Here is a 16,011-nt window from a genome sequence, read left to right as displayed (position 1 = left end):
AGGATGGAAACACCAGGACATGCCACTTGAATTCAAGGCTAATCGCTTATTCTAGCAGTACTGCAGTACCAACTACCAATACAATCTTTGAAAAGTAATGTTTAAGAGCATGGCCCACATTATTTAATAATGAAAATTATTATTTAACAGATAGAATCAGACGTTCAGTTTTATAACCTGCTTTCCTTTATTTAGGAGACCGGTTGTCTTACTTATAAAAAAAAAATAAAAAAAGAATCAAATGTTCAGTTTTATACTATTATGAAGTATGAACAACAATCAGCTATCCAGTACACTGGATTAACAGGTTGGGTCAATTTTGCAACAACTAAATTAGCTAACAAAGTCAGCAAAATAAACAAATAAACAAATTACTAACAAAATATACCTATAGGACACAAATAGGAATACTGTACATTGACATTAATGCTCTTAACAAGATTGTAATAAGCGGCAGAAATTTTAAGATGAAGCAAGCATTCTGAACTAAAAGTGCAGAATGAGTGAGTGTTGCTCTAATAGATCTCTATCACTTTTTTGATAGGTAATCTATAGCACTATCCTGTTTATCAGAAACTAATATGGTTGAAAGATCAACAAAATCTGCTGAATTTGAGCCTTTCAACCAAATCTGCTGAATTTGAGCACGTTGAGCAGGTCATTGATTAATGCACATGTAAGAGCACCATACTTTGCTTCTCCAGATCCCCTTCCATATTTCCATATTTATGATATGGTTACACTCCAGTGATGTACAAGCTAGCTGCGAAAACAATGTCTCGCTTTATTGCATTGGAAGCAATTTCCATTTTCTTGTAGAGTGCAGAATTACCCATAATAGCTGCAGCATTTTTATATTCACGACATGTCTCATCCAGTCTTACAATGGTGCGCACTATCAGGCCTTCAGGAACATCTGTAAGTTCACAGATATCTGCAAATGGAGTGCCCTGCCAGGAGAGGAAAAAAAAAAAAAAAGCAACGTGAGACGGTGAGCCACTCCAAAAACAAGGGATAAATCTAATTTAAGTGCTCTAAAAGACAACCTTTGCCCATTCATAAACCACTTCAACAAGACCAAACTTGAGATTGTCTCTGGCATACTCTTCAGGGTTAATCTGTACATTGAACTGGGCTTGAAGCTCCCCAAGTCTTATTGCTGTGTCATATAATCTGGAAAGAAAATAGCAAAATACAATGATTATATAAATATTTTTTATTTATTTATTTATTTTGTTGGGGTGGGGGACCAGGAAGAAAGTGGGGGAAATGCAAAACCTCAATGTCCATCATATCAGTACTCAATTTTCAAGACTACCATCTAGGAATTTCATGACACCTGCCAAAGCACAGAACCTCCCTAAAGAGAATAGTTCCATGGGCAAAATTGTTCAATATGAGAACTCAAAAAGCCAGATCTTTATAAGCACATAACTTCTCCCATACATACCACTTGCCAGGATAAATTCAAAATTTGCAAATTCATGGCTATCACCAAAGAAAATTATACAAAAACCCCCCACAATGATCTCCTAGTAGAGGCAAAGCTACTGATCTATCCTCCAACCCTATACATCCACAGCATACTATAATGGGGAGCAATCTACCAAGTACAGCAAGAAATCTAATTATCAGATCTTTAAGACACAAGGAGAAAGATGATGGGGAAAAAGAAGGGGGAACTAACCTCTTTTTGGCCTGAGACAGCTTGCGAGTAAGAGAAGGTTCAGAAGTATTCTTCTGCTGAAACACAAAGGCTGACATTAATGCCACCGCTTCTTCTGGTTCCAGATCATCTAGCTGATTCTCAAATAAACACTCTGTGCAAATCAACTCCTCCCCTGAGTTCATCTCACAAGCAACACGGCCTTTTATTTGAACTACAAGGTCAGCATCTATACATCCAATATCCTTCAGAACATCTATCTGCAAATGAACAACATAAAATGTTCGGCAGAATGTTTTGTGATTGAGTATTGACACATTTTACTTCAGATTATCAAACTGCCACAAAGTTGAACAATTAAAAGAGAGGTGAATGTCATGAGAACATACTCGACCCTGAAAGTCTGGCATCTGCTGAAGTGCTTCATCTGACATTTCAAATTTTAGAGCATTAACTTCCTCTTTGTGTCTCTTTATCTCTTTTGCTAGTTTAATGTGCTCTTCCAATTTTATACACCCATGGCACTTATTCTTTGACATCTTTTCCAACAGGTCAGTCCACTTGTTGTAAGCTTCCACAAGATTCACGTCTTTCAACTTTAGATCTGAAACAGAATCACCAAGTGTTTACATGTACCCTACTATCAAATTTTACACACGATTTGCTTCATATTCAATATAGAGTGAATGCACAAGTCAAAAGGTTACTTTTCCCCAAAACTGATATTTTAATTTAGTTGAGACATGGTCATACCTTTCTTTGGATCTAGGGCTGGAGGGTACTTATTTCCATCAGATTTCAGTTCCAATAGCTGTTGAACTGTCTTGGAGTAAGCAACACTACTACCATCTTCAAGAAGTCGAACTTGGTCAATTCTTATTTTGCAATTGCATATGCATAAAAACCCTGTAACATCAATTCCTCGAACCTCATAACTCACCCCAGCAGCAGCACCACAGTAAGGTAATTTTATGTTGATAACCCCAGATCCTTTGCGAGAAGTGACAGAAGAACAATAGTCTTCCTCAAGGGCACGTTTTGCTTTTGGTGCCAATAAATAACCTCCTGGGAAATCTGCATTTCTTTTATCTTGTGAATTAATGCTAGCCGGGGGACTTTGTGCTGTTACTGGTAAATTAGGTTTCAGCACTAAAACAATGTATTGTTTGTTATTACTATTAGCAGAAATTGCTTTCACAACAACTCCAAGCAAGTGGTCCTGGGCCTGCCAATTGTGAATGATTTAGGTTTAGCCCCCATAATTATATATATCCAAACAGCTAAATGAAGGAATTTTAATAATATAGTTCAATGAGGCTAATATAGATGCAGCTATTATGAATCTAACAGCATATTCCACTAAACGTATGGTCAAGGGAGTTAATGTCATCACTGCAGAACCAGTCAGCTATATAAACATTTAAAGTGCCACCTCATCAAACTACAGGTTAAAGATGTCACCTTGATTTTCTTCCTCAGGTATGAATTAAAAGAGAAATTTATGACTCTAGGAAAATCTTTTTTTTTTTTTTTTTTGAAGTCTAATCCTAGTTGTTATTCATGCATTTTTTTTCTCTTAAATGTATGTATAATTTTAGTCACACTTTGTTCAAAAAGTATTTTTTTTGTTATCATACCCCAATCAAAACCAACCCATATCACAAGATACTATCAGTTCTGGTCCAAATTAGTTCCTGGTCCTGGAAGATGATGAATGGTTAGATTAAATATCAGCAATCAAGAAATTTACTAAGTAAAACATGTGTATGAATACATAATTGCATGCAGGCCAGCAAAAAATACCAACACTTCACAGTCCAGGACACACGTGGTGCAAACCCCCACCCCCCCCACAAAAAAACAAAGAACAAAAAGAATAAAGAAATTATAAGGTAGTAAATTTAATGGAGTCTCGATTATATAAGTATTGGAATACCAGGATACAGTATAAATAGGAACTAACCGATGTTGATTTCACAACTACCACTCTTCCAGGAGTAAGACATTGTTGGGCAGCAGGTAACTGCATTACTTTTTCAGATATCGCACTGTCATATTTCTCAGCATCTGAGTACATCTCATAGTATTCCTCAATGGCTGGTTCACCTTTTATACATCTACATGCAAACAGACATGCTTCAGACAGTGGAAGACAAAAAAGAGCATCATAAGTAGGCATCTAACAACTAAACCCGAATACCCTTCCCTTACCCTCATGTCTTAGATGGAAATGTAAGTACATAGGATTCATCTAAAAAAACATGTGAGTACAGAGGACAAAAATTGAATCTTTTTTTCCCAGAGGTGTGTGACAAAAATTGGATCCACCCTAAGAAAGATAAACTGATATTAAAGGATAAACCATATGCAATTAATGAAAATGTAATGAAATTATAAATTATCTTTACATTCATCAATGATACTTTTTCATGTCCATAGGATGTGTGCATAACCAAATCATAAATGTTAGATGGTCCCCTCTCCCCTTCACAATTAAAACAGCATAAAATCCACAATACAGCCAGAAATGCCACATCTGATAAAACAAGGTGCTTAATTTCTTCATGATAAAAGTTTTTATCATGGCGAAAAGTGTTACTTTTTCCAACCCAGGACTAATAAATTGCTATTTCAGCATTCAAAAAAGTTGAGAAACCATCTTTTAAAGAATGAACATAAAAAAAAAAAAATGGAGTAAGAGAAAATTCCAAGACAAATACAGCAAGTCACCAAAGAATTAATTTTAATGTAGTCAAATGATGAAAGTACAGAGGTGATAGCCAGCGCCTTCCACCAAAAGCGACAAGTCACAGGTTCAAGTCCGATAATCAACCTTTCTAATAAACTGGGGGTAAGGCTGTAAGGCTGCCTACCATGACCTTTTCCAAACCTCACAAAAGTGGTAGCTTTGTGCACTAGATACAACCAAATGACGAAAGTATAAGAAATTGATTTTTGTAATAGAGTTCAATTAAAGCAAACTATTTTAATATGACACACTAACGCTTAGTGCAAGCACAATGCGTAAGACCAGCTTTTATTAATAAAACATAAAAATATGTAGATGATTAAAATACTTTTTAAAAAATAGTGAAACTTATTTTAAATTTCTTGAAACTATTGGTAGTGAATTTTTATTTGAAGTAGTGTTTTCAACCTTGTTGAAACTTTGGTAACAGAGTCATCTAGAAAAAAATTCTCTTAATTCTCTTAATATATTTATAGTGCAGTGAGGGCTTTTTATCATACACGTGGCATTAAGGAAGAATATCCACTTGTCACAACTACGACATCTAAGACCTAACTTTTTTTTTTTTTTTTGGTTGACATAAGATAACTTCACTCAAATTAGTTGCGAAGAGCATAATGTAAAACAATCCTCACTATTAATTAAACTTTTATGGGCAACTGACCCCACCCGCTAGAACCAGTTACTAAGTAATCCAGGGGCTTTCACCCTTGACAGGCTAAGCAGTTTATCCTCATGCATAGGAGGCCAAACTAATGATATGATATACACAGTAAGTGACGAACAATTAGAGAAAACACATTTAGGTATCCAAAATCAGACAAGACAAAACATCAGCAGTACTAGCATGCATTGAAGCCTAAAGTAAAGAATATTTATTGTGAAGAGTATATGTCCGTTAATAACCAAGATTCTGCTGACATACTCAATAGTTTTTGTGGGTTGAGCAAGCTTTCGCATTAGAAGTTGTTGTTGCTCGGGAAGTTTCTTCTGAGCATGGAATTCAGCAAAACTTCTTTTCAGCATGTCTTCCACCTGCAATTAGGGTCCCCCCAACCAACATTGGTTAAATAAACTCCCTTGATTAGTTGAAATGGCTGAGAAAAAACTTAAGCAGAATAATGATTGATGATAGAATGCAGGAGACAATCTGTTGGACTGTAATTATTAAAGGAGAATCCTCAAGAACATGCAAGGTTTTCCAAAAAAACAACCCTTGACAGGACGTCAGTCCAAAAAGGTTTATTGTAGATACAGATCCTCAACCACCATTTCTCTATAAAACTGAAAACATCTCACTGATTAGCCTGAAGAATATGCCCACTATATCATAAAAATATCTATGTATTGCTTTCTCATTCATGTCCTACATAAGTATGGATGACTAGTATCTGTACTGATAGCCCAAGCTACAACCACTTTTGGAAAGAAGCTCAGCTTTCATAGAGAATTTTATCCAAAACCCTTATTCTAAGATAGGAGTTGCATAAATTAAATATTGTACCTTCAATTCTTCAACACGGAGAAGATGTAGAATCATGATATAGGTCAGCCGAAACTGAGACTCAAGCCTAGTTGCACTTCCAACTATAACATGCTTCAAATCACTCTCTTCTAAGATTTCATCACGACACATAACAACCACTGTACCAATAGAATCAAGTCCTCTTCTGCCAGCACGGCCTGCCATTTGAGTATACTCTCCTGGCAATAATTGTCTAAATTCCTTGCCATCAAACTTCCTTAAAGTATCAAAAACAACCTGCAAAAACCTCAGTTAGGTTAAATTCTAATACAAAAATGTCAAACCTACAACTGGATATAGCATAGCACATAAAGAAATGGAAAACAAAAACTAATTCGTCATAATTAGTAATTCTTGATGTTTCTACTTCTGGACATAAAACCATAAACCAATACACACAATGCCATATTTAATGGATGACAAGAGGGGACCTTATGCCCAACTATGTTTTATCCTTCATAGGTGACTGTTCATACAACTTCATCAAGCTGAGGAACACTAGCATGACCATAACAGCTAATCTGTAGCTTGATGCTTACATTGCAAACAGAAAACGTTTTTGTTACTAATGCAACAACAATTAAAAAGTCAAAAACAAAAGTTACTACGACCTAGAATGTCATGGAACTAACTACTTGATCGATCAGAATAGCAGCCAGTTTTATTGACTTTCAAAAACCTGAACATTCAAGGTTTCAGTAATTAAAAGATGTATGCAAAACATACAGGTCAGTTATAAACCTAGTACAACGATTGAATACTGGAGCAGTGAACAACTCCTAATTATGGTAAAAGTAAAACCATCAAACAAGCCTCACCGTTCTTGCTGGAGCATTGACCCCCATTGCAAATGTCTCCGTTGAAAATAGAACCTAAAAATAACAGAGATAAGCATCAACCCACTATAGCTTCTCTGACCATTAAAACTCAATTACGCACAAAAATAACATTAGTGAAACCTCAACTCTGATGCATTATAAAGAATTTGATTGCAGCATTTCCTCAACCTCCTAAGAGCATTAGGGATAACTGAAACATCATTTTGAGAAACCAAATTTGAATGTCATACAACACTGAAACAGTCTAGAAGCATATTTACCTTGATTACACCACGGCAGAAAAGCATCTCAACCACTTCCTTAACAATTGGAAGCAGCCCTGCATGATGGACACCAATCCCTCTATGAAGTAGGCTTTGAACTCTAACAATCTGTACATCACATTATTTTATTATCTCTAACACCCAAATAACGGTGTAAATTGGGAAAAAAAAAATAATCAGTAAGCGACCAAACCTGTGGTAAATTCCTGTCAGATCCCTTTAGTCGGGAAAATGCTTTGTCACAGAAAACACGAATCTCACTTTTCTCAGAACTACTAGTGAGGTCAGTTCCATACATACTATCAGCTGATTTATCACAGCGATTCTTTGAGAAACAAAATATAACCACCTACACATGTGAGTAAAGGCAAGAATAAGCTCCTAACTTATTTCTTAAAAACTACAAATTTAACAAAGAAACAGTCAAGATAATTTAATGCTAACTCACACAAATTAAGCTACCCTAATCTAGTCCAAAATGATCCAAACATAAGCACATCATATAAACAACAATTCCAAAGTGATCCCAAATAAGCACCAGCTAGAATTCTACAGCTACCTATCAACAAAAAAAAATACTTCTACATTATCATTCATTAAAAATAATAATAATAAAATAAAACAAAAATCCCTTCTAAATTATCGCAGCTCTTCAAGAACACTAAGTTGCAACTAATTATATCCAGTGCACTATTTGTATAAAACAGTCTAGTAATTCATAGATATCAGAGTGAAATATGAGTTCATGTTTGTTGGAAAAACAAATATTATCTTCCGTTGATAAAAATGAAGGTGACACAGCTAATGGAAAGAGCAGGGTTTTTTTTCCTAGTTGAGGGAAACATTCAATGGCTGAAAACAAAACACTTTATAAAACACTTATCTAACAAAACTACCTACCTTTGTTATCTTCCAAAGGCAGTTTTATGTTTTCATTTCATTTTATAGTTAAGAAAGAAAATCAGCAGCATACAACTAATTCTAAAACATTGAAACAGAGCTACAAAACCACAAATTCTAAAAATGTTCTCGGTGTCGTTTTCAGAATCACCAGAATTAAAAAATAAAAAATAAAAAAAGCATGATTAACAGTGATATACTGAAGGAAGATATATTCTAACATACAGGCAATAGAGATTTCTTTGATAGATTGTTAATAAGCTGCAACCACAGAGAAGCATCTGATCTCCTTGACCCCCAGTTATTTTGGCTGTTCCCATAGTTTCGACTCCCCCCAACAGTCCCAGTAAAGTTCCCCAGATTTTGGCTCCCAGAATGCTTATTCTGCTTGCCCCGATTAGAATGTTCGCGTCTCTGAGCTCGGCCATCAATAGCAGCTGGGACCCCAGCATAAGATCCAGTACCACCACCAACACCAATCAAATTCTTTTTCTTGAATGCATCTTTGGCAGTTTTAAATCCCTCAGGCATAAATTTTTCATTTTCACATATTTTGTAAAGTTCTCCAGAATAAAATAGGCAGTGCTCCAGTGGTACTGGTCTTTTTGTAGTCCTGATAACAAAAACATACTTAATTACAGAAATTTAGGTAAGCAAACAGGAAAGGCATAATATAAATCCCCTTACTGCTGTATCCTTATTTAAGAAAAGCAAACATGTAAAAATGAAGAAAAGAAAGCAAGAAAAAACCAATAATTTCAAAAACTTCAAAGCTCTCAAGATCATGAAACTAAAGTGAATCTTGCCTATACCAGGGAAGGGGGGTTTGAGCGAAGGGAGAGGGTACCTCCTGTTGTGTGGCCCATAGTCCCAATGGGCTTCTAGTAAGACCTTCCTCCCCCCCCCCCCCCCCAAACAAAAAAAAAAAAAACAAAGAACTCCAGTAAGCATACAGATTTACTACTTACCCAGTTACACGGATTTCCTTTTGCTTTGTCCGCCCAATCCAGTCAGCAAACTCAAATGTGTTTGGTACCTGTAAAATGATAATAACATCTTGAGGCTATGAAAAAGAGAGACATAGCAGAAACAAAGACTAAACATCAAAGATATGCAACTAATACATATCTTTACATGAGCTGACTTTTATTAGAAAAGTTTAATAATGCAGTAAACCAACACATTTGTCTGTAAGAAACAATATAATTTTTTTTCCTTACAATTTCAGGAAATGAGCATTTACAATATATAGATAGGCCGAACCCAAGTAACAAGAAAATCTTCCTTTTCATCTGATTCTAATGTTGTTAGGCAAAGTAACTTAAGCTCTTCACTAATTACCCAGCACAAAAATTGATGGTGCTTCTATCTGTACAATTAACTTGGAAGAACCTCCATTCACAACAAAAAAAGGAGGTTCTGGAAGTAGCATTTTAAACCTTGAGCAAGTGGCAAAGCAAGACTAGAACCCAAAACAACTTAATGAATTTAACATAGTGTACATTGTACATAAATGCAAAGCTTAACTGTAAATTATCCCAAAATATGAATCAACATTAACATCATCAGAAAGTCAACAACTGAGCTGTGTACTTCATGATAACAGGATGATAAACAAATTCAAAAATTGGCGTAATTAACAACAGCAAATAAATGCAGAGTTTACGTGTACAATTAAGGAATAAATGAAATGACAGGTACATATAAGAGAAATTTAAATGACCAATAGTTTACACATAACAACAAGAAATCCCTGGCCTCAAGCTAACAAATGTGACATTCCAATGAAATGCTTCACTTGCTTAAAGCTGGTTTAGAAGCGAGTAACAAATAAACTGGCAGTACCAGCCCTCTAAGATCACTAAAGCTATGAAAAATCATCAAAGTAATCATCACTGATATTGAAGCAACTCATCTCAAAAGCAATGTTCATTAAATATGTATATTAGGAAAAAGCAAATACCGTGGCCGAAAGGAGAACAAAGTTAATATGTCTTGGAAGCATGATTATAACTTCTTCCCAAACAACACCTCTTTCAACATCATTGACATAATGCACCTCATCAAATATAACCTGTTTCATAAATGAAGCAAAAAAAAAAAATTAATAAAGAAAATATTTTTACTAATTTATAATGAAATACCTAGAATCGCAAAATTAAAAGTAATGAAAGAACTTAATTGGTAAAAAGAAGGGGGGAAATTACTGTTAAAAAAAAGGAGCCCCTTTACCCATTCAATGTCACGTATAATATCTGCACCCCGGTAAAGCATTGACCTTAATATTTCAGTGGTCATGATGAGACATGAAGCCTCTGGCCTCAAGCTAATGTCACCAGTGAGAAGTCCAACATCAAATTTCCCACAGAAATCCCTATATTTTTGATTGCTGATGGTTTTAATAGGAGCGGTATATACAGCTCTTGTGCAATGCTGCATGGCATAAGGATCAAGTAAAAATTCTTAGCATAGAAAATGAGTAAAACTACAACAACTCATGCTTGAATATAACTATTCTAACGCATAAGTAGATCCTCAACATTCGGGAGATCTGAAAATCAACGCGCTACATTCAACAACTCAATTAAATTAACTATTTAAAATTAAAAAATTAAACCACTAGTTCAAAGCTCATGTCATACTTTTGATGCCAAAGCAAACGCATATTCTGCAACGACCGTCTTTCCAGCTGATGTATGAGCAGCCACAAAAACAGACTCTCCCCTTTCAAGATAATATATAGCCTGTAATTATTACCCAAAATATAAATCTTAGTTAAGATGCAGATAACCCTTCAAGCTACTACAGTTAAAAAGAAAAGAAATAATAGATAGCACAACACACAAAGGTTTTACACATGCATGAAACTTGTCAATAAAACATATATGCTACTACACAGCAAAAGCTTTGATGCCATTTCTAGGAAGACCTGCTGTATCACAAATAATATGTAGATGTTGTAAAGAAGAAAATGCAATGTCCAATTCAGCCCTCTTTAATGTGCTTAATGCAAATTATATTTCTTTTTTTTTGGAATCCATTTATAATGGAATGTAGCACAATCAAAATATTACCAGAACTCCTAAGCTTCTAAAACATGACAAAATTAGAACTAACTCAATGAAAAAAATGCAATGGATGGTTTAATGATAATAAATGAAATTAAAGATATACCAAAAAGGTTCTTACAGGCCTCAACATTAATTTCTACAAAAGACCCAAAATTTAAAATATACTGGTTTCTACCATGACCGGTAGAGGGTATTAAATTTAAGAACATGAGAAAAATAAAATCCTAAAAGTTAGAGGAAAGTATATTCCTCCCTGCTTCATTTCATTAAAAAAAAATTACTGTTGCAAGTTTAGGTTAACCATTTTATTCTTGCCATAGAAAACTAATATATGAACAGATGGCAAAAATGATTTGCTTTGACCAATACCTCTTTCTGGAATTTATCCAATTCAAAGGGAAAATCTAAAGCCATATCAGGAACAAGTTCATGGAAGCGCTCTGCAATCCCTTCACCACCTCCAATAACAGCCCCCTGCCAATTGATAAACTTATAAAAGAACGGCATAACCAACAGCGAAAGGGGCAGACAGCAAGGCAAATAACATGATATTATACACATTTGGAGAACTCACCTGCTGCTTCTGCTGTCCACCACCATCACTTATGCCATCCAATTTTGTTGTTGATCCTCTTGATTCAACTGACAAGATATCATCCAATAGAGATAATTCAGGCTCATTTGGGCTGCTGGACACATCAGCCTTATTTGATTCATCTTCCAATTTAACAGACTCTGCCTCCGACAATGGACCTTCAAAGCAGCATTGAACATTAGCCAAGAAAGAAAAAAAGACTAAATGCATCCAAACCAATCTTTCCCAAGCTAAAATTGATACACCAATATTATTTCAATATATAAATATTAAAACTTTCCACACAAACCTTACAATAAAAACCATGTATCCATAAAAGCATATTTAAAATAATAATAATAATAATAATAATAATAATAATGATAAAAAAAATCCATAGTTCTTCAATCCTTCACACATAAAAAGTTGGACGGTGTATTTGGATTATGAGAAACGAAACAAAGAGAAGTTCATTGCTTCTCCCCTTTCACTACCTAGATGAAAAATAAAGAGAAGAGTAGTGAGATTAAAAAAAAAAAAAAAAAAAACAAACAAACAAACAAACATATTTTGAGGGCCATTTTTCAAATCTCTCCAGAAGAGGAGAGATTTTAAGTGTTAAGTCAATATTGTATGGGTAGTCATTTTTAATCTTTCTCATTAAATTCTTTTCTAAATACTTCTCTAGCAGAGAAAAAAAAAAAGATTTGTCTGTGTAGAACATATAAAGCACAGAGCTACAAACCACTCATAACAAAACCTTCATGCAACCCAGAGTCTATAATTTCTCTTCCTGCACCATCACCAAACAAGAGGTAGTGGGACCAGATTCACTTATCTTCTCATCTCATCTCCTCTATATTGTTCTTTTAGAACAGTTCTATTGTGACAGAATACAAACATACTAGAATCCAGTGCAAAATGCAGATCACAGAATATGCAAAACTTCTGTGAAATTCCATTTTGCCCCACTTGGATCTAGTCAGTTTAAAATTTGGTCCTTGAGCTGGATATAAAAATCACAATGAGCAAGCCACCCCAACCATCTCTGTTTAGAGGACTTTTAGTAGCCTTCTGAATGAAAATGAACTACTTTAAGAATATTCCTTTTTCTATATGTATAAATAAAGAAGAATCTACTTGATGCAATGCAAGGACAACCTGGGTCATTCATAAGCCCAAGCTGAACAAGCCTTGCTTGCTCTGCTCCTTCATGTCAGTTTGCTCATGAGATCATAACTTCAAAAACAGATGCATCCATGAAGAGAATATCAAAATGCAGATCATACATACCATCTCCCTCATATTCAGGAACAATATCGTCTTCCCAAGCCTTCATGAACAAGTCATCAAACTGTACAGATAACTCACCCTGCATATTCAAATAACGGAAATCAGTACCCAGGCATAAAATACCAGACAATAACATGCATTCATGAGACCAAGTAGGGGTGTCCACTGGTCAAGTTGAGTCGAGTTTGGGCTCAACCCATCACTCGACCCGAGCAAATCAGGTGGGGGAGGGCAAAACCTGCTGTCGACTAAACAAAAGCGGCAACTCAACCATTTGGGTGTATTCAGTCGCAACAGGCTAAAAACAATGGTAGTTGTAGATCTGGCGACAATGGTATAATATGGGGCTAGTGGCGATGGGGAGAGGAGAGGTGGAGGTCTCAAGATCTCCACCATATCTGGGTGGAAAACTTGCTGGAAACAAACAAACTGCCATCAACCACCTACTGCTGTCGAAACCAGTCGAATCATGACAAGTCGGTCTGGGTCAAGCGAGTGGGTCCAATTGGGTGGGTGTCTAGACAATCCTAACACCAGGAAGCCCAAGCTTGAGAGGGAATTAATATGTAAACAAGAATCTAGACTCACCAGCTTTTCATCTGATGTGCTCTTGACCGAACTTTGGTCCTTGTAAACATTCCATGAGGATGGATAAACCTGTAGAAGAAGGAAGTGGAAAAGATCTTGTATTTAATAAGTCTACAGTATAAAATCTTTATATAGAGTAATTTGTCAAAAGTTTTATGAACGATCGATAAGTCAATTAACCTTGAGATTGCCAAGGTCCAACCCTTTCTTCAAGCTTGGAGTAACGGCCTGAGCAGGGCCACCATTCAAAACTTCACGTACCCATTCACCATTTGAAGCACCTTCAGGATGAATCCTTTCTAAAGACTGGGACTCATCCAAACCTCCAGGACGAAAAGGGCGGTTATTTATGCTGCCCCTTAGAAAATCCTTTGCAGGTCCAGCTGTGCGTGGCAAAGAGTCTTGAGCTCCAACAATTAGTTCTGATACATCCACCTAAAACAATATAATAAACCAACTCCCAAGACTAAGTCAGGAACAGAGGAGGTAATAATGACCGCAATGAAGAATACTGCCAAATTTCTTTTGGTAAGCTTTATTATCAATTGCAAAATAGCAATATAAACAACAGCAACCATTCTTGATTTGTCAATATTAGGCCAAATGAAGTATTAGTGACCAATAACACACATTGAAGAAACGGTAATCTCATACCTGAACAGACTTGGGTTCCCATATTTCTTGCATCAACCCTTTCTTCTGGCGTCTAAATGGCAATTCCCATGTAGGAACCACAATAGAGCGTGGTAATGATGGCTCTAGGGGTACTTTTGCCCTTCCAAACCAATCAAAATCCCACTGCCTTCCAACCTTTTCAGGCGAAAATTCTTCAGGGTCTAATCTAGGCAATAGATATGTCTCTTCTACATACGTTTTAATCGACTTGGGTGTTTCCCTCGGAAATGCAGGTGGCTGAAACAGAAATTACATAAGTTATCAATGCAAAGAATGAGTGCTCACTTTTTGTAGCATAATTAAAAGACTAAAATATTGTTTTCGTCCCTAAAGTTTGCATAAAGTTCATTTTTCATCTACACTTACTTTTTAAAGTGCCTTTTCACTAGTTTAGGCGCGAACATAGGTATGAATATTTCTTAGTTTAGGGATAAAAGTGAAACATTTTTCAACAGTTTTAGGGACGAAAATTGAAATTCATGCAAACTTTGGCGACTGAAAACAATACTATAGTAAACAAAAAGGAGTTAGCTACTTGAAACTTTAGGTTTCTATAACCTGTCCAATTTGACATTGAATGCTTCACTTAGCTCCTAATATTTGAAAGTTTCATAGTGCCAAATGCTCATAACAAAAAATGATCCAACAAATATTTAATAGAATTGCTGAACAAGAAATTCAAAACGCAGTAAAGGTTCTCAATTAAACAACAAAAAAATTACAACAATCTATGGAAAATTATAGCACAATGACATTAGCCAAACCCTAAAAGCCAAGAAGAATGTCACAGAGTTCACGACAAAAGGCCAAAGTTGAACAAGCAAACTAAGCAGAGCAGAAGCAATAATTTAAAAAGTGCGGTGTGAAATGAGATTGAACACTGACCAGAATGAAATCGGGAAGGGAATTGACGGGGTCGGAGCGCTCGACGGTGGATATTGGCTCCACTCTGAGATGGCCACTGTGGCCGGAAAACCCGACCCGGAAAGAGAGCTCGTTTGTTGCTTCGATTCGATCCATTTCATGTAACGGCGCTTAATTGCACTGGAAATTTAAAATTGAGTGCTTGTTGGAACTACTAGTTGTTGTTGTTTTTTTCTTTTTTTAATTTCTTAGGGGTTTTGATTTTCGCGGGTTTTGAGTGAGGAGTTGGGAAAGGTTAAGATTCCTTTGGATTTGGGGTAAACTGTATTTGTTATGTGCAGCCGTGTCCCCTTGTGTTTTTTTAACTGAGTGCATGTGTGTAGTAGTACTCTGTAATGTAGAGTATAGTGTAGTGGGGGGCATTTGGAACTTGTTGGCTGGCTGACGATAGTAAGTTTTTCTGGTCGGGAAAATTATGAATCGTGACAAAATAAGGGGAGGAGAGTTGAGGTTAAACCGGTTGGTTTAGTTAGAGGATGGAAATGTGGGAAGATAAAAAATATTTCAGTTTTTTTTAATTTGTATTTGGTTGGAGGGTAAAAAATTTGAGAGACATAGAGTATAAAATAGTTTGTATAAATTTACTTTTATATCCTATTGTATAACTTTTTTATATAAATATTTTATAAAGGAAAGAAAATTATTGTTTTGGAATAAAATAACCAACCCAAAGGTAAAGCAAGGAACCCCAAAAAAAAAAAGTTGAATTTAGTTTGGGGGGAGGGGAAGCTATAGATGAGCAATTTTCATCCAAACCCTTCTCCCAATGTTCTCTCTAATTTGGGGGTTGTAAAATGATGTGCCCATGGAAAAAACAGTCGGATCCTACCATTTTCTCTTCTCTAAAATCACTTCAACCAAACACTCCTCTCACCTAAAATCTCTCATATTTTCTCTCCATTTCTTTTCCATTCTCTCTATTTTCACTGGAGCCAAACATAGTC

At 35.7% G+C, this 16,011-nt stretch overlaps 1 protein-coding gene across 1 annotated transcript; it reads right to left on the bottom strand.

The window, feature by feature from the left end:
- Positions 1 to 234: 234 nt before the first annotated feature.
- Positions 235 to 15,388, bottom strand: LOC126728061 (DExH-box ATP-dependent RNA helicase DExH11). Its single transcript, XM_050433941.1, has 23 exons — positions 15,029 to 15,388; positions 14,123 to 14,380; positions 13,649 to 13,903; positions 13,469 to 13,537; positions 12,881 to 12,959; positions 11,588 to 11,766; positions 11,383 to 11,487; positions 10,585 to 10,686; positions 10,175 to 10,375; positions 9,906 to 10,016; positions 8,911 to 8,978; positions 8,168 to 8,555; positions 7,236 to 7,391; positions 7,040 to 7,150; positions 6,759 to 6,812; positions 5,920 to 6,177; positions 5,341 to 5,450; positions 3,630 to 3,783; positions 2,420 to 2,891; positions 2,056 to 2,270; positions 1,688 to 1,926; positions 1,047 to 1,173; positions 235 to 950 (listed from the first exon to the last, which is right to left on the bottom strand). Exons 1-23 carry the CDS (start codon positions 15,161 to 15,163, stop codon positions 738 to 740), a joined length of 4,059 nt encoding a protein of 1,352 aa, XP_050289898.1. The 5' UTR covers positions 15,164 to 15,388; the 3' UTR covers positions 235 to 737.
- Positions 15,389 to 16,011: the final 623 nt, after the last annotated feature.

Source organism: Quercus robur, chromosome 1 (assembly GCF_932294415.1).
Source record: "Quercus robur chromosome 1, dhQueRobu3.1, whole genome shotgun sequence".
Taxonomy (NCBI): Eukaryota; Viridiplantae; Streptophyta; class Magnoliopsida; order Fagales; family Fagaceae; genus Quercus; species Quercus robur.
This window is presented reverse-complemented; position numbering and strand designations above follow the sequence as displayed.

Excerpts from the sequence above, each read along its gene's own strand:
- LOC126728061 (XM_050433941.1), bottom strand. The coding sequence starts at position 15,163 with ATGGATCGAATCGAAGCAACAAACGAGCTCTCTTTCCGGGTCGGGTTT. Across the intron at positions 11,767-12,880 it reads TCCTGAATATGAGGGAGATG|GTCCATTGTCGGAGGCAGAG; the intron begins GTATGTATGATC and ends GCTGCTTTGAAG. Across the intron at positions 8,556-8,910 it reads AAGGAAATCCGTGTAACTGG|GACTACAAAAAGACCAGTAC; the intron begins GTAAGTAGTAAA and ends TTTTGTTATCAG.